We start from the raw sequence: 21,713 nt of genomic DNA, 5'->3' as shown, positions 1-21,713 counted from the left end.
TGTGGGAGTGGTTTGTACTGTATACATGGGAGTGGCTTTGTACTGTATACCTGGGAGTGGCTTTGTACTGTATATGTGGGAGTGGCTTTGTACTGTATACATGGGAGTGGCTTTGTACTGTATACCTGGGAGTGGCTTTGTACTGTATTTGTGGGAGTGGTTTGTACTGTATACGTGGGAGTGGTTTGTACTGTATATGTAGGAGTGGCTTTGTACTGTATACGTTGGAGTGGCTTTGTACTGTATATGTAGGAATGGTTTGTACTGTATACCTGGGACTTGCTCTGTAAACCCTCTCTTTGTTGTTCTGTACACAAAAAAACTAGACTCCAGTTGAGGAGCTCAGGCACTCTATTTTCGGATGCTGGAGGAGTAGAGTCATTGAGAAATTACTGACCTTGTCTGTGTTTCTCCAAGTATTGCGAATTCGCTATCCCAGGGCAGACCATACTAAGCCTGAATTATTATTACAAGTATGGAATCCTACAACACTCCATTCCTAAGCCTATCCAGTTAGATACATGGGAGTGGCTTTGTACTGTATATGTGGGAGTGGCTTTGTACTGTATACATAGGAGTGGCTTTGTACTGTATACATGGGAGTGGTTTGTACTTTATACATGGGAGTGGTTTGTACTGTATACGTGGGAGTGGTTTGTACTGTATACGTGGGAGTGGCTTTGTACTGTATACGTGGGAGTGGCTTTGTACTGTATATGTGGGAGTGGCTTTGTACTGTATATGTGGGAGTGGCTTTGTACTGTATATGTGGGAGTGGTTTGTACTGTATAAGTGGGAGTGGCTTTGTACTGTATATGTGGGAGTGGTTTGTACTGTATACGTGGGAGGGGTTTGTACTGTATACGTGGGAGTGGCTTTGTACTGTATATGTGGGAGTGGTTTGTACTGTATACGTGGGAGTTGCTTTGTACTGTATACCTGGGAGTGGCTTTGTACTGTATATGTGGGAGTGGCTTTGTACTGTATACCTGGGAGTGGCTTTGTACTGTATACATGGGAGTGGCTTTGTACTGTATATGTGGGAGTGGTTTGTACTGTATACGTAGGAGTGGCTTTGTACTGTATACCTGGGAGTGGCTTTGTACTGTATACGTGGGAGTGGCTTTGTACTGTATATGTGGGAGTGGCTTTGTACTGTATACCTGGGAGTGGTTTGTACTGTATATGTGGGAGTGGTTTGTACTGTATATGTGGGTTTGGCTTTGTACTGTATATGTGGGAGTGGTTTGTACTTTATATGTGGGAGTGGTTTGTACTGTATACGTGGGAGTGGCTTTGTACTGTATACGTAGGAGTGGTTTGTACTGTATACGTGGGAGTGGCTTTGTACTGTATATGTGGGAGTGGTTTGTACTATATACGTGGGAGTGGTTTGTACTGTATATGTAGGAGTGGCTTTGTACTGTATGCGTAGGAATGGTTTGTACTGTATACATAGGAGTGGCTTTGTGCTGTATATGTGGGAGTGGTTTGTACTCTATACGTGGGAGTGGCTTGTACTTTATAGGTGGGAGTGGCTTTGTACTGTATACGTTGGAGTGGCTTTGTACTGTATATGTAGGAATGGTTTGTACTGTATACCTGGGACTTGCTCTGTAAACCCTCTCTTTGTTGTTCTGTACACAAAAAAACTAGACTCCAGTTGAGGAGCTCAGGCACTCTATTTTCGGATGCTGGAGGAGTGGAGTCATTGAGAAATTACTGACCTTGTCTGTGTTTCTTCAAGTATTGCGAATTCGCTATCCCAGGGCAGACCATACTAAGCCTGAATTATTATTACAAGTATGGAATCCTACAACACTCCATTACTAAGCCTATCCAGTTAGATAGCCTGGTGGATCCACACCCGCTGCATGTTACATTGTAAGATCCTGCGAGCAGGGCCCTCATTCTGTTAGTGTTCCATGTTTTGTCAGCTCTGATAATTATGACTTTTAAATAAGACAACAGATACCCAGACCGTACGGAATACATATTTCTTTAATTGTGCAGAATATGGCATGTAGATCAGATTGCTTATTAAAATATTTGTATTATTTGTTTGCTATTATTAACTTTGACACCCAACAACTTCAAGTTCATCCGAAAGTAATGCAATGTCATTACAGAGGTCTTCATGCTCAGGGTCTTGACACTGTCTGTCATTTGGCCACCACTCGATCCAAGTATCACTCCCAAGGACATAGGTATAACTGAGGAAGCAGACAGTGAACAGTCAGCATTCATTCATCATAGAGTTTACTCACCGGTGAATCTGTTTCTATTTTCTCACTTACTCCGATGCCTTAGGGTTCCACACGCTCTTGAATGTACCAAATATTATGTAATCTTCTCCTTTCTTTAACTTTAATTTTTCTCGACACCTAATGTTGCTGATAAAGGTCCGACTGTTACCCACGGCAACTTCATCCACTCCTAGAGTGCAGAGAATGAAAACAGAAATGATGAGATGGTCGAATCAATTCTGCAAGTTCAAGATTCAAAGCTTAGTGGATCACTGGGATCAATTGATCACCCAAATTGAGAATTGTCTTGTTGTTGGGATACAGTTGACAGACTTCGATATATCAATTTTCCATTATTTGGGCTGATGGATTGGGTGGGCTGGCACTATAGACAGGTTTCCACTACCATGCGTATGCTGCTGACATCTATTTTACCTTTCACTGACTTAAAGGGGTACTCCGGCGCTAAGACATCTCATCCTCTATCCAAAGAATAGGGGATAAGATGCCTGATTGCTGGGGATCCCTGTGATCTTTCACGCAGCACCCCGTTACCATCAGCCCCCGGAGCATGTTTTCTCCGGGTCTGATGACTGGCGATCACAGACCCCCTCAATGTAAGCCTATGGGAGGGGGCGTGACAATACATTTATATACTATTTTGGTACCTGGTCCAATCCCGGTGCGCACGCACTGATACTCCGGGTGGAAGTCAGAGCCCAACGTGCCTACTAAGCGCGGATGCGGTCATGATCACATGACCGCTGATAACCGATGACGCTGCGGGGTCAGAGTTCCGGTCCCGGGGATCGGTCTGGCCGCCGATAGGAGGGAGCGGTGCATAAATAGTCAGGTAAAAATGGTGAATACATCTCCTGAAGAAGTGGGGTTGCCCACGAAACGATGTCCGTTGAGGGTGCACGGGGTCCCCATATGGCCACTTTGTATGTCGTTTCCTTACACTCACAATATTCAGGCATGTTTATATATTTGTATATCTTCTCCTTACACTCACAATATTCAGGTATGTTTATATACTTGTATATCATCTCCTTACACTCACAATATTCAGGTATGTTTATATGATTTGTATATCTTCTCCTTAAACTCACAATATTCAGATATATTTATATACTTGTATATCATCTCCTTACACTCACAATATTCAGATATGTTTATATGATTTGTATAACTTCTCCTTACACTCACAATATTCAGATATGTTTATATGATTTGTATATCGTCTCCTTACACTCACAATATTCAGGTATGTTTATATATTTGTATATCTTCTCCTTACACTCACAATATTCAGGTATGTTTATATGATTTGTATATCGTCTCCTTACACTCACAATATTCAGATATGTTTATATGATTTGTATATCTTCTCCTTACACTCACAATATTCAGGTATGTTTATATGATTTGTATATCGTCTCCTTACACTCACAATATTCAGATATGTTTATATACTTGTATATCGTCTCCTTACACTCACAATATTCAGGTATGTTTATATACTTGTATATCTTCTCCTTACACTCACAATATTCAGGTATGTTTATATATTTGTATATCTTCTCCTTACACTCACAATATTCAGGTATGTTTATATACTTGTATATCATCTCCTTACACTCACAATATTCAGGTATGTTTATATGATTTGTATATCTTCTCCTTAAACTCACAATATTCAGATATATTTATATACTTGTATATCATCTCCTTACACTCACAATATTCAGATATGTTTATATGATTTGTATATCTTCTCCTTACACTCACAATATTCAGATATGTTTATATGATTTGTATATCGTCTCCTTACACTCACAATATTCAGGTATGTTTATATATTTGTATATCTTCTCCTTACACTCACAATATTCAGGTATGTTTATATGATTTGTATATCGTCTCCTTACACTCACAATATTCAGATATGTTTATATGATTTGTATATCTTCTCCTTACACTCACAATATTCAGGTATGTTTATATGATTTGTATATCGTCTCCTTACACTCACAATATTCAGATATGTTTATATACTTGTATATCGTCTCCTTACACTCACAATATTCAGGTAGGTTTATATGATTTGTATATCTTCTCCTTACACTCACAATATTCAGGTATGTTTATATATTTGTATATCGTCTCCTTACACTCACAATATTCAGATATATTTATATACTTGTATATCATCTCCTTACACTCACAATATTCAGATATATTTATATACTTGTATATCTTCTCCTTACACTCACAATATTCAGGTATGTTTATATGATTTGTATATCGTCTCCTTACACTCACAATATTCAGATATGTTTATATGATTTGTATATCGTCTCCTTACACTCACAATATTCAGGTATGTTTATATGATTTGTATATCTTCTCCTTACACTCACAATATTCAGGTATGTTTATATATTTGTATATCTTCTCCTTACACTCACAATATTCAGGTATGTTTATATACTTGTATATCGTCTCCTTACACTCACAATATTCAGGTATGTTTATATATTTGTATATCTTCTCCTTACACTCACAATATTCAGGTATGTTTATATACTTGTATATCTTCTCCTTACACTCACAATATTCAGGTATGTTTATATGATTTGTATATCGTCTCCTTACACTCACAATATTCAGGTATGTTTATATGATTTGTATATCGTCTCCTTACATTCACAATATTCAGGTATGTTTATATGATTTGTATATCTTCTCCTTACACTCACAATATTCAGGTATGTTTATATATTTGTATATCGTCTCCTTACACTCACAATATTCAGGTATGTTTATATACTTGTATATCTTCTCCTTACACTCACAATATTCAGGTATGTTTATATGATTTGTATATCTTCTCCTTACACTCACAATATTCAGGTAGGTTTATATGATTTGTATATCGTCTCCTTACACTCACAATATTCAGGTATGTTTATATACTTGTATATCTTCTCCTTACACTCACAATATTCAGGTATGTTTATATACTTGTATATCTTCTCCTTACACTCACAATATTCAGGTATGTTTATATACTTGTATATTGTCTCCTTACACTCACAATATTCAGGTATGTTTATATACTTGTATATCTTCTCCTTACACTCACAATATTCAGGTATGTTTATATACTTGTATATCGTCTCCTTACACTCACAATATTCAGGTATGTTTATATACTTGTATATCTTCTCCTTACACTCACAATATTCAGGTATGTTTATATACTTGTATATCTTCTCCTTACACTCACAATATTCAGGTATGTTTATATACTTGTATATTGTCTCCTTACACTCACAATATTCAGGTATGTTTATATACTTGTATATCTTCTCCTTACACTCACAATATTCAGGTATGTTTATATACTTGTATATCTTCTCCTTACACTCACAATATTCAGGTATGTTTATATGATTTGTATATCGTCTCCTTACACTCACAATATTCAGGTATGTTTATATACTTGTATATCTTCTCCTTACACTCACAATATTCAGGTATGTTTATATGATTTGTATATCTTCTCCTTACACTCACAATATTCAGGTAGGTTTATATATTTGTATATCATCTCCTTACACTCACAATATTCAGGTATGTTTATATACTTGTATATCTTCTCCTTACACTCACAATATTCAGGTATGTTTATATATTTGTATATCTTCTCCTTACACTCACAATATTCAGGTAGGTTTATATATTTGTATATCTTCTCCTTACACTCACAATATTCAGGTATGTTTATATACTTGAATATCGTCTCCTTACACTCACAATATTCAGGTATGTTTATATATTTGTTTATCTTCTCCTTACACTCACAATATTCAGGTATGTTTATATATTTGTATATCGTCTCCTTACACTCACAATATTCAGGTATGTTTATATGATTTGTATATCTTCTCCTTACACTCACAATATTCAGATATGTTTATATGATTTGTATATCTTCTCCTTACACTCACAATATTCAGGTATGTTTATATATTTGTATATCGTCTCCTTACACTCACAATATTCAGGTATGTTTATATACTTGTATATCTTCTCCTTACACTCACAATATTCAGGTATGTTTATATGATTTGTATATCGTCTCCTTACACTCACAATATTCAGGTATGTTTATATACTTGTATATCTTCTCCTTACACTCACAATATTCAGATATGTTTATATGATTTGTATATCGTCTCCTTACACTCACAATATTCAGGTAGGTTTATATGATTTGTATATCTTCTCCTTACACTCACAATATTCAGGTATGTTTATATGATTTGTATATCGTCTCCTTACACTCACAATATTCAGATATGTTTATATGATTTGTATATCGTCTCCTTACACTCACAATATTCAGGTAGGTGTTACGCCGAGCGCTCCGGGTCCCCGCTCCTCCCCGGAGCGCTCGCTTCACTCTCTCCGCTGCAGCGCTCCGGTCACGTCCTCTGACCCGGGGCGCTGCGATCCCGCTGCCAGCCGGGATGCGATTCGCGATGCGGGTAGCGCCCGCTCGCGATGCGCACCCCGGCTCTCCTACCTGACTCGCTCCCCGTCTGTTCTGTCCCGGCGCGCGCGGCCCCGCTCCCTAGGGCGCGCGCGCGCCGGGTCTCTGCGATTTAAAGGGCCACTGCGCCGCTGATTGGCGCAGTGGTTCCAATTAGGGTAATCACCTGTGCACTTCCCTATATTACCTCACTTCCCTTGCACTCCCTTGCCGGATCTTGTTGCCTTAGTGCCAGTGAAAGCGTTCCTTGTGTGTTCCTTGCCTGTGTTTCCAGACCTCCTGCCGTTGCCCCTGACTACGATCCTTGCTGCCTGCCCCGACCTTCTGCTACGTCCGACCTTGCTTCTGCCTACTCCCTTGTACCGCGCCTATCTTCAGCAGCCAGAGAGGTGAGCCGTTGCTAGTGGATACGACCTGGTCACTACCGCCGCAGCAAGACCATCCCGCTTTGCGGCGGGCTCTGGTGAATACCAGTAGTGGCTTAGAACCGGTCCACTAGCACGGTCCACGCCAATCCCTCTCTGGCACAGAGGATCCACTACCTGCCAGCCGGCATCGTGACAGTAGATCCGGCCATGGATCCCGCTGAAGTTCCTCTGCCAGTTGTCGCTGACCTCACCACGGTGGTCGCCCAGCAGTCACAACAGATAGCGCAACAAGGCCAACAGCTGTCTCAACTGACCGTTATGCTACAACAGTTACTACCACAGCTTCTGCAGTCATCTCCTCCGCCAGCTCCTGCACCTCCTCCGCAGCGAGTGGCCGCTCCTGGGATACGCTTATCCTTGCGGGATAAATTTGATGGGGACTCTAAGTTTTGCCGTGGCTTTCTTTCCCAATGTTCCCTGCATCTGGAGATGATGTCGGACCTGTTTCCCACTGAAAGGTCTAAGGTGGCTTTCGTAGTCAGTCTTCTGTCCGGAAAAGCCCTGTCATGGGCCACACCGCTCTGGGACCGCAATGACCCCGTCACTGCCTCTGTACACTCCTTCTTCTCGGAAATCCGAAGTGTCTTTGAGGAACCTGCCCGAGCCTCTTCTGCTGAGACTGCCCTGTTGAACCTGGTCCAGGGTAATTCTTCCGTTGGCGAGTATGCCGTTCAGTTCCGTACTCTTGCTTCAGAATTGTCCTGGAATAATGAGGCCCTCTGCGCGACCTTCAAAAAAGGCCTATCCAGCAACATTAAAGATGTTCTGGCCGCACGAGAAATTCCTGCTAATCTACATGAACTTATTCACCTAGCCACTCGCATTGACATGCGTTTTTCTGAAAGGCGTCAGGAACTCCGCCAAGATATGGACTCTGTTCGCACGAGGCGTTTCGTCTCCTCGGCTCCTCTCTCCTCTGGTCCCCTGCAATCTGTTCCTGTGCCTCCCGCCGTGGAGGCTATGCAGGTCGACCGGTCTCGCCTGACACCTCAAGAGAGGACACGACGCCGTATGGAGAACCTCTGCCTGTACTGTGCTAGTACCGAACACTTCCTGAGGGATTGTCCTATCCGTCCTCCCCGCCTGGAAAGACGTACGCTGACTCCGCACAAAGGTGAGACAGTCCTTGATGTCTACTCCACCCCGGGGCAGAATTTATCCTCTCTCTGCCCCAGAGACTCTTGCCATGTCCGAATACGTCCAGGAGAATCTAAAAAAGGGCTTTATCCGTAAATCCTCCTCTCCTGCCGGAGCTGGATTTTTCTTTGTGTCCAAAAAAGATGGCTCCCTACGTCCTTGCATTGACTACCGCGGTCTTAATAAAATCACGGTTAAGAACCGCTACCCCTTACCCCTCATCTCTGAACTCTTTGATCGCCTCCAAGGTGCCCACATCTTCACTAAATTGGACTTAAGAGGCGCCTATAACCTCATCCGCATCAGAGAGGGGGACGAGTGGAAAACGGCATTTAACACCAGAGATGGACACTTTGAGTATCTGGTCATGCCCTTTGGACTGTGCAATGCCCCTGCCGTCTTCCAAGACTTTGTCAATGAAATTTTTCGTGATCTGTTATACTCCTGTGTTGTTGTATATCTGGACGATATCCTAATTTTTTCTGCCAATCTAGAAGAACACCGCCAGCATGTCCGTATGGTTCTTCAGAGACTTCGTGACAACCAACTCTATGCCAAAATTGAGAAATGTCTGTTTGAATGCCAATCTCTTCCTTTTCTAGGATATTTGGTCTCTGGCCAGGGACTACAGATGGATCCAGACAAACTCTCTGCCGTCTTAGATTGGCCACGCCCCTCCGGACTCCGTGCTATCCAACGCTTTTTGGGGTTCGCCAATTATTACAGGCAATTTATTCCACATTTTTCTACCATTGTGGCTCCTATCGTGGCTTTAACCAAAAAAAATGCTGATCCCAAGTCCTGGCCTCCTCAAGCAGAAGACGCCTTTAAACGACTCAAGTCTGCCTTTTCTTCGGCTCCCGTGCTCTCCAGACCTGACCCTTCCAAACCCTTCCTATTGGAGGTTGATGCCTCCTCAGTGGGAGCTGGAGCTGTTCTTCTACAAAAAAATTCTTCCGGGCATGCTGTCACTTGTGGTTTTTTCTCTAGGACCTTCTCTCCAGCGGAGAGGAACTACTCCATCGGGGATCGAGAGCTTCTAGCCATTAAATTAGCACTTGAGGAATGGAGGCATCTGCTGGAGGGATCAAGATTTCCTGTTATTATCTACACCGACCACAAGAACCTCTCCTACCTCCAGTCTGCCCAACGGCTGAATCCTCGCCAGGCCCGGTGGTCTCTGTTCTTTGCCCGATTTAATTTTGAGATTCACTTTCGTCCTGCCGATAAGAACATTAGGGCCGATGCTCTCTCTCGTTCCTCGGAGGCCTCAGAAGTTGATCTCCCTCCGCAACACATCATTCCACCTGACTGCCTGATCTCCACTTCTCCTGCCTCCATCAGGCAGACTCCTCCAGGAAAGACCTTTGTTTCTCCACGCCAACGCCTCGGAATCCTCAAATGGGGTCACTCCTCCCATCTCGCAGGTCATGCGGGCATCAAGAAATCTGTGCAACTCATCTCCCGCTTCTATTGGTGGCCGACTCTGGAGACGGATGTTGGGGACTTTGTGCGTGCCTGCACTATCTGTGCCCGGGATAAGACTCCTCGCCAGAAGCCCGCTGGTTTTCTTCATCCTCTGCCTGTCCCCGAACAGCCTTGGTCTCTGATTGGTATGGATTTTATTACTGATTTACCCCCTTCCCGTGGCAACACTGTTATTTGGGTGGTCGTTGATCGATTCTCCAAAATGGCACATTTCATCCCTCTTCCTGGTCTTCCTTCTGCGCCTCAGTTGGCGAAACAATTTTTTGTACACATTTTTCGTCTTCACGGGTTACCTACGCAGATTGTCTCGGATAGAGGTGTCCAATTCGTGTCTAAATTCTGGAGGGCTCTCTGTAAACAACTCAAGATTAAATTAAATTTTTCCTCTGCATATCATCCCCAGTCCAATGGACAAGTAGAAAGAATTAACCAGATCTTGGGTGATTATTTGCGACATTTTGTTTCCTCCCGCCAGGATGACTGGGCAGATCTCCTTCCATGGGCCGAATTCTCGTATAACTTCAGGGTCTCTGAATCTTCCTCCAAATCCCCATTTTTCGTGGTGTACGGCCGTCACCCTCTTCCCCCCCTCCCTACCCCCTTGCCCTCTGGTCTGCCCGCTGTGGATGAAATTTCTCGTGACCTTTCCATTATATGGAGAGAGACCCAAAATTCTCTCTTACAGGCTTCTTCACGCATGAAGAGGTTCGCGGATAAGAAAAGAAGAGCTCCCCCCGTTTTTTCCCCTGGAGACAAGGTATGGCTCTCCGCTAAATATGTCCGCTTCCGTGTCCCTAGCTACAAGTTGGGACCACGCTATCTTGGTCCTTTCAAAATTTTGTGTCAAATTAATCCTGTCTCTTATAAACTTCTTCTTCCTCCTTCTCTTCGTATCCCTAATGCCTTTCACGTCTCTCTTCTCAAACCACTCATCCTCAACCGTTTTTCTCCCAAATCTGTTCCTCCCACTCCTGTTTCCGGCTCCTCGGACGTCTTCTCGGTCAAGGAAATTTTGGCTGCCAAAAAGGTCAGAGGGAAAAATTTTTTTTTAGTAGACTGGGAGGGTTGTGGCCCTGAAGAGAGATCCTGGGAACCTGAGGACAACATCCTTGACAAAAGTCTGCTCCTCAGGTTCTCAGGCTCCAAGAAGAGGGGGAGACCCAAGGGGGGGGGTACTGTTACGCCGAGCGCTCCGGGTCCCCGCTCCTCCCCGGAGCGCTCGCTTCACTCTCTCCGCTGCAGCGCTCCGGTCACGTCCTCTGACCCGGGGCGCTGCGATCCCGCTGCCAGCCGGGATGCGATTCGCGATGCGGGTAGCGCCCGCTCGCGATGCGCACCCCGGCTCTCCTACCTGACTCGCTCCCCGTCTGTTCTGTCCCGGCGCGCACGGCCCCGCTCCCTAGGGCGCGCGCGCGCCGGGTCTCTGCGATTTAAAGGGCCACTGCGCCGCTGATTGGCGCAGTGGTTCCAATTAGGGTAATCACCTGTGCACTTCCCTATATTACCTCACTTCCCTTGCACTCCCTTGCCGGATCTTGCCTTAGTGCCAGTGAAAGCGTTCCTTGTGTGTTCCTTGCCTGTGTTTCCAGACCTCCTGCCGTTGCCCCTGACTACGATCCTTGCTGCCTGCCCCGACCTTCTGCTACGTCCGACCTTGCTTCTGCCTACTCCCTTGTACCGCGCCTATCTTCAGCAGCCAGAGAGGTGAGCCGTTGCTAGTGGATACGACCTGGTCACTGCCGCCGCAGCAAGACCATCCCGCTTTGCGGCGGGCTCTGGTGAATACCAGTAGTGGCTTAGAACCGGTCCACTAGCACGGTCCACGCCAATCCCTCTCTGGCACAGAGGATCCACTACCTGCCAGCCGGCATCGTGACAGTAGGTTTATATGATTTGTATATCTTCTCCTTACACTCACAATATTCAGGTATGTTTATATACTTGTATATCGTCTCCTTACACTCACAATATTCAGGTATGTTTATATATTTGTATATCTTCTCCTTACACTCACAATATTCAGGTATGTTTATATGATTTGTATATCGTCTCCTTACACTCACAATATTCAGGTATGTTTATATGATTTGTATATCGTCTCCTTACATTCACAATATTCAGGTATGTTTATATGATTTGTATATCTTCTCCTTACACTCACAATATTCAGGTATGTTTATATGATTTGTATATCGTCTCCTTACACTCACAATATTCAGATATGTTTATATACTTGTATATCTTCTCCTTACACTCACAATATTCAGGTAGGTTTATATGATTTGTATATCGTCTCCTTACACTCACAATATTCAGGTATGTTTATATACTTGTATATCGTCTCCTTACACTCACAATATTCAGGTATGTTTATATACTTGTATATCTTCTCCTTACACTCACAATATTCAGGTATGTTTATATACTTGTATATCTTCTCCTTACACTCACAATATTCAGGTAGGTTTATATGATTTGTATATCTTCTCCTTACACTCACAATATTCAGGTATGTTTATATGATTTGTATATCTTCTCCTTACACTCACAATATTCAGGTATGTTTATATATTTGTATATCGTCTCCTTACACTCACAATATTCAGATATGTTTATATACTTGTATATCTTCTCCTTACACTCACAATATTCAGGTATGTTTATATGATTTGTATATCGTCTCCTTACACTCACAATATTCAGGTATGTTTATATACTTGTATATCTTCTCCTTACACTCACAATATTCAGGTATGTTTATATATTTGTATATCGTCTCCTTACACTCACAATATTCAGGTATGTTTATATATTTGTTTATCTTCTCCTTACACTCACAATATTCAGGTATGTTTATATGATTTGTATATCATCTCCTTACACTCACAATATTCAGGTATGTTTATATGATTTGTATGTCGTCTCCTTACACTCACAATATTCAGGTATGTTTATATGATTTGTATATCGTCTCCTTACACTCACAATATTCAGGTATGTTTATATACTTGTATATCTTCTCCTTACACTCACAATATTCAGGTATGTTTATATATTTGTATATCTTCTCCTTACACTCACAATATTCAGGTATGTTTATATACTTGTATATCTTCTCCTTACACTCACAATATTCAGGTATGTTTATATACTTGAATATCGTCTCCTTACACTCACAATATTCAGGTATGTTTATATATTTGTTTATCTTCTCCTTACACTCACAATATTCAGGTATGTTTATATATTTGTATATCGTCTCCTTACACTCACAATATTCAGATATGTTTATATGATTTGTATATCGTCTCCTTACACTCACAATATTCAGGTATGTTTATATGATTTGTATATCTTCTCCTTACACTCACAATATTCAGATATGTTTATATGATTTGTATATCTTCTCCTTACACTCACAATATTCAGGTATGTTTATATATTTGTATATCGTCTCCTTACACTCACAATATTCAGGTATGTTTATATACTTGTATATCTTCTCCTTACACTCACAATATTCAGGTATGTTTATATGATTTGTATATCGTCTCCTTACACTCACAATATTCAGGTATGTTTATATGATTTGTATGTCGTCTCCTTACACTCACAATATTCAGGTATGTTTATATGATTTGTATATCGTCTCCTTACACTCACAATATTCAGGTATGTTTATATGATTTGTATATCGTCTCCTTACACTCACAATATTCAGATATATTTATATACTTGTATATCATCTCCTTACACTCACAATATTCAGATATATTTATATACTTGTATATCATCTCCTTACACTCACAATATTCAGATATATTTATATACTTGTATGTCATCTCCTTACACACACAATATTCAGGTATGTTTATATATTTGTATATCGTCTCCTTACACTCACAATATTCAGGTATGTTAATAAGATTTGTATATCATCTCCTTACACTCACAATATTCAGGTATGTTTATATGATTTGTATATCTTCTCCTTACACTCACAATATTCAGGTAGGTTTATATATTTGTATATCATCTCCTTACACTCACAATATTCAGATATATTTATATACTTGTATATCATCTCCTTACACTCACAATATTCAGGTATGTTTATATACTTGTATATCGTCTCCTTACACTCACAATATTCAGGTATGTTTATATGATTTGTATGTCGTCTCCTTACACTCACAATATTCAGGTATGTTTATATGATTTGTATATCTTCTCCTTACACTCACAATATTCAGGTAGGTTTATATATTTGTATATCTTCTCCTTACACTCACAATATTCAGGTATGTTTATATACTTGTATATCTTCTCCTTACACTCACAATATTCAGGTATGTTTATATACTTGTATATCGTCTCCTTACACTCACAATATTCAGGTATGTTTATATGATTTGTATATCTTCTCCTTACACTCACAATATTCAGGTATGTTTATATATTTGTATATCGTCTCCTTACACTCACAATATTCAGGTATGTTTATATACTTGTATATCTTCTCCTTACACTCACAATATTCAGGTATGTTTATATGATTTGTATATCGTCTCCTTACACTCACAATATTCAGGTATGTTTATATGATTTGTATGTCGTCTCCTTACACTCACAATATTCAGGTATGTTTATATGATTTGTATATCGTCTCCTTACACTCACAATATTCAGGTATGTTTATATGATTTGTATATCGTCTCCTTACACTCACAATATTCAGATATATTTATATACTTGTATATCATCTCCTTACACTCACAATATTCAGATATATTTATATACTTGTATATCATCTCCTTACACTCACAATATTCAGATATATTTATATACTTGTATGTCATCTCCTTACACACACAATATTCAGGTATGTTTATATATTTGTATATCGTCTCCTTACACTCACAATATTCAGGTATGTTAATAAGATTTGTATATCATCTCCTTACACTCACAATATTCAGGTATGTTTATATGATTTGTATATCTTCTCCTTACACTCACAATATTCAGGTAGGTTTATATATTTGTATATCATCTCCTTACACTCACAATATTCAGATATATTTATATACTTGTATATCATCTCCTTACACTCACAATATTCAGGTATGTTTATATACTTGTATATCGTCTCCTTACACTCACAATATTCAGGTATGTTTATATGATTTGTATGTCGTCTCCTTACACTCACAATATTCAGGTATGTTTATATGATTTGTATATCTTCTCCTTACACTCACAATATTCAGGTAGGTTTATATATTTGTATATCTTCTCCTTACACTCACAATATTCAGGTATGTTTATATACTTGTATATCTTCTCCTTACACTCACAATATTCAGGTATGTTTATATACTTGTATATCGTCTCCTTACACTCACAATATTCAGGTAGGTTTATATACTTGTATATCGTCTCCTTACACTCACAATATTCAGGTAGGTTTATATGATTTGTATATCTTCTCCTTACACTCACAATATTCAGGTATGTTTATATGATTTGTATATCTTCTCCTTACACTCACAATATTCAGGTAGGTTTATATATTTGTATATCATCTCCTTACACTCACAATATTCAGGTATGTTTATATACTTGTATATCATCTCCTTACACTCACAATATTCAGGTATGTTTATATATTTGTATATCGTCTCCTTACACTCACAATATTCAGGTATGTTTATATATTTGTTTATCTTCTCCTTACACTCACAATATTCAGGTATGTTTATATGATTTGTATGTCGTCTCCTTACACTCACAATATTCAGGTATGTTTATATGATTTGTATATCGTCTCCTTACACTCACAATATTCAGGTATGTTTATATACTTGTATATCTTCTCCTTACACTCACAATATTCAGGTATGTTTATATATTTGTATATCTTCTCCTTACACTCACAATATTCAGGTATGTTTATATACTTGTATATCTTCTCCTTACACTCACAATATTCAGGTATGTTTATATACTTGAATATCGTCTCCTTACACTCACAATATTCAGGTATGTTTATATATTTGTTTATCTTCTCCTTACACTCACAATATTCAGGTATGTTTATATATTTGTATATCATCTCCTTACACTCACAATATTCAGATATGTTTATATGATTTGTATATCGTCTCCTTACACTCACAATATTCAGGTATGTTTATATGATTTGTATATCTTCTCCTTACACTCACAATATTCAGATATGTTTATATGATTTGTATATCTTCTCCTTACACTCACAATATTCAGGTATGTTTATATATTTGTATATCGTCTCCTTACACTCACAATATTCAGGTATGTTTATATACTTGTATATCTTCTCCTTACACTCACAATATTCAGGTATGTTTATATGATTTGTATATCGTCTCCTTACACTCACAATATTCAGGTATGTTTATATGATTTGTATGTCGTCTCCTTACACTCACAATATTCAGGTATGTTTATATGATTTGTATATCGTCTCCTTACACTCACAATATTCAGGTATGTTTATATGATTTGTATATCGTCTCCTTACACTCACAATATTCAGATATGTTTATATACTTGTATATCATCTCCTTACACTCACAATATTCAGATATATTTATATACTTGTATATCATCTCCTTACACTCACAATATTCAGATATATTTATATACTTGTATGTCATCTCCTTACACACACAATATTCAGGTATGTTTATATATTTGTATATCGTCTCCTTACACTCACAATATTCAGGTATGTTAATAAGATTTGTATATCATCTCCTTACACTCACAATATTCAGGTATGTTTATATGATTTGTATATCTTCTCCTTACACTCACAATATTCAGGTAGGTTTATATATTTGTATATCATCTCCTTACACTCACAATATTCAGATATATTTATATACTTGTATATCATCTCCTTACACACACAATATTCAGGTATGTTTATATATTTGTATATCGTCTCCTTACACTCACAATATTCAGGTATGTTAATAAGATTTGTATATCATCTCCTTACACTCACAATATTCAGGTATGTTTATATGATTTGTATATCTTCTCCTTACACTCACAATATTCAGGTAGGTTTATATATTTGTATATCATCTCCTTACACTCACAATATTCAGATATATTTATATACTTGTATATCATCTCCTTACACTCACAATATTCAGGTATGTTTATATACTTGTATATCGTCTCCTTACACTCACAATATTCAGGTATGTTTATATGATTTGTATATCTTCTCCTTACACTCACAATATTCAGGTAGGTTTATATATTTGTATATCTTCTCCTTACACTCACAATATTCAGGTATGTTTATATACTTGTATATCTTCTCCTTACACTCACAATATTCAGGTATGTTTATATACTTGTATATCGTCTCCTTACACTCACAATATTCAGGTAGGTTTATATACTTGTATATCGTCTCCTTACACTCACAATATTCAGGTAGGTTTATATGATTTGTATATCTTCTCCTTACACTCACAATATTCAGGTATGTTTATATGATTTGTATATCTTCTCCTTACACTCACAATATTCAGGTAGGTTTATATGATTTGTATATCGTCTCCTTACACTCACAATATTCAGGTATGTTTATATATTTGTATATCATCTCCTTACACTCACAATATTCAGGTATGTTTATATGATTTGTATGTCGTCTCCTTACACTCACAATATTCAGGTATGTTTATATATTTGTATATCGTCTCCTTACACTCACAATATTCAGGTATGTTTATATATTTGTATATCGTCTCCTTACACTCACAATATTCAGGTATGTTTATATGATTTGTATATCTTCTCCTTACACTCACAATATTCAGGTAGGTTTATATATTTGTATATCTTCTCCTTACACTCACAATATTCAGGTATGTTTATATACTTGTATATCTTCTCCTTACACTCACAATATTCAGGTATGTTTATATACTTGTATATCGTCTCCTTACACTCACAATATTCAGGTATGTTTATATATTTGTATATCATCTCCTTACACTCACAATATTCAGGTAGGTTTATATGATTTGTATGTCGTCTCCTTACACTCACAATATTCAGGTATGTTTATATGACTTGTATATCGTCTCCTTACACTCACAATATTCAGGTAGGTTTATATGATTTGTATATCTTCTCCTTACACTCACAATATTCAGGTATGTTTATATGATTTGTATATCTTCTCCTTACACTCACAATATTCAGGTATGTTTATATATTTGTATATCGTCTCCTTACACTCACAATATTCAGGTATGTTTATATATTTGTATATCTTCTCCTTACACTCACAATATTCAGATATGTTTATATATTTGTATATCTTCTCCTTACACTCACAATATTCAGATATGTTTATATACTTGTATATCTTCTCCTTACACTCACAATATTCAGGTATGTTTATATATTTGTATATCGTCTCCTTACACTCACAATATTCAGGTATGTTTATATGATTTGTATATCGTCTCCTTACACTCACAATATTCAGGTATGTTTATATACTTGTATATCGTCTCCTTACACTCACAATATTCAGGTAGGTTTATATATTTGTATATCGTCTCCTTACACTCACAATATTCAGGTATGTTTATATGATTTGTATATCTTCTCCTTACACTCACAATATTCAGGTAGGTTTATATATTTGTATATCATCTCCTTACACTCACAATATTCAGGTATGTTTATATATTTGTATATCTTCCCCTTACCCTCACAATATTCAGATATGTTTATATACTTGTATATCGTCTCCTTACACTTGGGATACACTGGCAGCTGCTACAGATACATCACAATTCAGTGGACGTACATGATGTTCAGCCCTTACCTCTCTTGTACACCCCCGTTATTTTCATGTCATATCTGTCAAAGTCCTTTTCATAATGTAAGTCAAGAAGGGACACTTTGTATGCTATGGAGACATGGAGATATGGAGAAATGAGTAATAATAATAATAATGATGATAATGATAATAATGATAATAATAATAATGATGATAATGATAATAATAATAATGATGATAATGATAATAATAATAATGGTAATAATGATAATAATAATAATGATGATAATGATGATAATAATAATGATGATAATGATAATAATGATAATGATGATAATGATAATAATGATGATAATGATAATAATAATAATGATGATAATGATAATAATAATAATGATGATAATGATGATAATAATAATGATGATAATGATAATAATGATAATAATAATAATAATAATAATAACAATAATAATAATTTCTTTATTTATATAGTGCACACAGATTCCGCTGTACACTCATATTGGTCCCTGTCCCCATTGGGGCTCATAATCTAAAACTACCAATATGTTTTGAAGAAGGAACCCCCCCCCCCCCCCCCCCCAAACAGTATAGCTGAGGTTGTGGTGATCTTCATTGTTTTCAATAGGCCCTTGGGAAAACTACAGAGAACTCTGTGTAATTCAGTGTTTTCTAACCAGGATGCCTCCAGCTGTTGCAAAACTACAACTCCCAGTATGCCCGGACAGCCTTTGTCTGTCCGGGCATGCTGGGAGTTGTAGCTTTGCAACAGCTGGAGGCACCCTAGTTAGGAAACACTGGTGTAAGTTATCTGGTGGAAGTAGAAACTCAAGAAGCCTTATTGGTAGATAATATTAGAGAGACCATTAGTAAAAATACAATAAAATATAAATTAAATGTGATAACCCTTCGGCTATGTTCACACGGCAGAATTTACACATTGAAATCCTCATGTAAATTCTGCATGTTTTTAAAGGGGTTATCCAGGAAAAAAACTTTTTTTTATATATCAACTGGCTCCATAAAGTTAAACAGATTTGTAAATTACTTCTATTAAAAAAATCTTAATCCTTTCAGTACTTATGAGCTGATGAAGTTGAGTTGTTATTTTCTAAGTGCTCTCTGATGACACCTGTCTCGGGAAACGTCCAGTTTAGAAGCAAATCCCCATAGCAAACTTCTTCTACTCTGTGCAGTTCCCGAGACAAGCAGAGATGTCAGCAGAGAGCACTGTTGCCAGACAAAAAACAACAACTCAACTTCAGCAGCTGATAATTATTGAAAGGATGAAGATTTTTTAATAGAAGTAATTTACAAATCTGTTTAACTTTCTGGACCCAGTTGATATGAAAAAAAAGTTTTTTCCTGAAATACCCCTTTTAAAGCCAATTCACTTCAATGGGATTCTGCAGTCCCATTCACACTGCAAAGTCATGTCTTATATTTTTGTGGAATTCGTCTAATTGAAGTAATTGGGGCTCTTTTTGCTATGCTAAATGCGGATTTTGTGCGAATTTTGTGCAAAAATTAACTTTTGCCTTGAATGAAGGCACTCTTTTTACATGCACTGTGGATTCATGCGGAATTTGTGCAGAAATTCTGATTTTTTTTTGCCAATGATTGAAAGATGCGGAATTCTGGCCAAATTAAAGCAGCTGCGGAATTCACAAATCTATGCAGAATTTCTGCTGCATGAACATAACTTCAGGGCATTTTGCTTTGTAAGTCTATCTGCATGTTTCCTGTACTGTATTGTGTTTCCTGATTTGTGCTTTAGTTTACCCTTTGTGTCTTGACCTTAATCCTGACCTTTTACTGTTTTGTCTGTTATTTTGACCTGAGACACCCCTACACTTAGTCTTTTAGTTGTGGAAGCGGCGTTTAAGGTAATTACGCAATAGGCAGGGACAGTAGTTCTGGGTGAGTTCAGGAGTGCACCTATTCCCTGCCAATGTGGGACAAGTTGTAACTAAGAATCTCACACTCCTGGACTAGGCCACAGGCCTAAAAATACTGCATAGTTTTAGGACCTGCTCCATGCAGTTGGTCATTGTAGATTTTGTAAAATGTGTCAAAACTAAACTTACACCTAAATGGGTACACCTAAGGGTACATGTCCTATGACTGAAAGCAATAAGCTTGTAACAGTATGGTGGACCACTGGATAAGCTTTTGACATACTTAAAGGGGTATTCTGGTGAAAAACTTTTTTTCATATTAACTGGCTCCAGAAAGTTAAACAGATTTGTAAATTCACACAATAGACAAATTAAGCCAGCACATAAAATCCGGAGTTTATGGATATCTTGTTAAAAGTTCCATAGAAAGGCAGGTAGTGGAGTACATCAGGCAATATCACATTCAGTAGACAGCTTGGAGATGGGTCCCTTCATGCCAACGCGTTTCGGGTCAAGGATCCTTAGTCATGGCATACATGTTCATCTGCCAAGTAACATTTTTATACTGACCTGAAAGGTCCACCCCCAACAGGGAAGGAGGGGGGGACTTCCGAGAGTCTTTTCTCGTCTTTTTTCTTTTTGTGTTTTTTGGGTCCCTGTCATTACTTTTTGTTTTGCTTTTAACATGGACACAGGTGATAAAAATTTTTGAACCTCTCAGAAGTTCCCCCCCCCCCTCTTTCCCTGTTGGGGGTGGACCTTCCAGGTCAGTATAAAAATGTTACTTGGCAGATGAACATGTATGCCACCCCTACCCCTTAATTCCCTGGTTGAACTTGATGGACATATGTCTTTTTTCGACCGTACTAACTATGTAACTATGTATGTAACTATGTAACTAAGGGTCCTTGACCAGAAACACTTTGGCGTGAAGGGACCCATCTCCAAGCTGTCTACTGAATGTGATATTGCCTGATGTACTCCCCTACCTGCCTTTCTATGGAACTTTTAACAAGATATCAATAAACTCCGGATTTTATGTGCTGGATTCATTTGTTTATTGTGCTGCTTGTCCTG

General features: G+C 38.3%; 1 protein-coding gene across 12 annotated transcripts in view; it reads right to left on the bottom strand.

Annotated features, from left to right (window-relative positions):
- Positions 1-1,965: 1,965 nt before the first annotated feature.
- The window catches only part of LOC130367665 (complement C3-like), a 229,346-nt gene continuing 209,598 nt past the window's right edge, over positions 1,966-21,713 (bottom strand). For all 12 annotated transcript variants that reach the window (XM_056570233.1, XM_056570231.1, XM_056570230.1 and 9 more), the window contains exons 39-41: positions 18,766-18,849; positions 2,298-2,436; positions 1,966-2,213 (exon numbers count right to left, since the gene is read on the bottom strand). In XM_056570233.1, the coding sequence (XP_056426208.1) occupies positions 2,072-2,213; positions 2,298-2,436; positions 18,766-18,849 (365 nt within the window). In that variant the 3' untranslated portion in view covers positions 1,966-2,071. The remainder of the gene's footprint in view (positions 2,214-2,297; positions 2,437-18,765; positions 18,850-21,713) is intronic.

The sequence above is a fragment of the Hyla sarda genome, chromosome 4, assembly GCF_029499605.1.
Source record: "Hyla sarda isolate aHylSar1 chromosome 4, aHylSar1.hap1, whole genome shotgun sequence".
In the NCBI taxonomy this organism is placed as follows: Eukaryota; Metazoa; Chordata; class Amphibia; order Anura; family Hylidae; genus Hyla; species Hyla sarda.
Note: the sequence above shows the minus strand (reverse complement) of the source record. Positions and strands in the feature narration are given on the sequence as shown.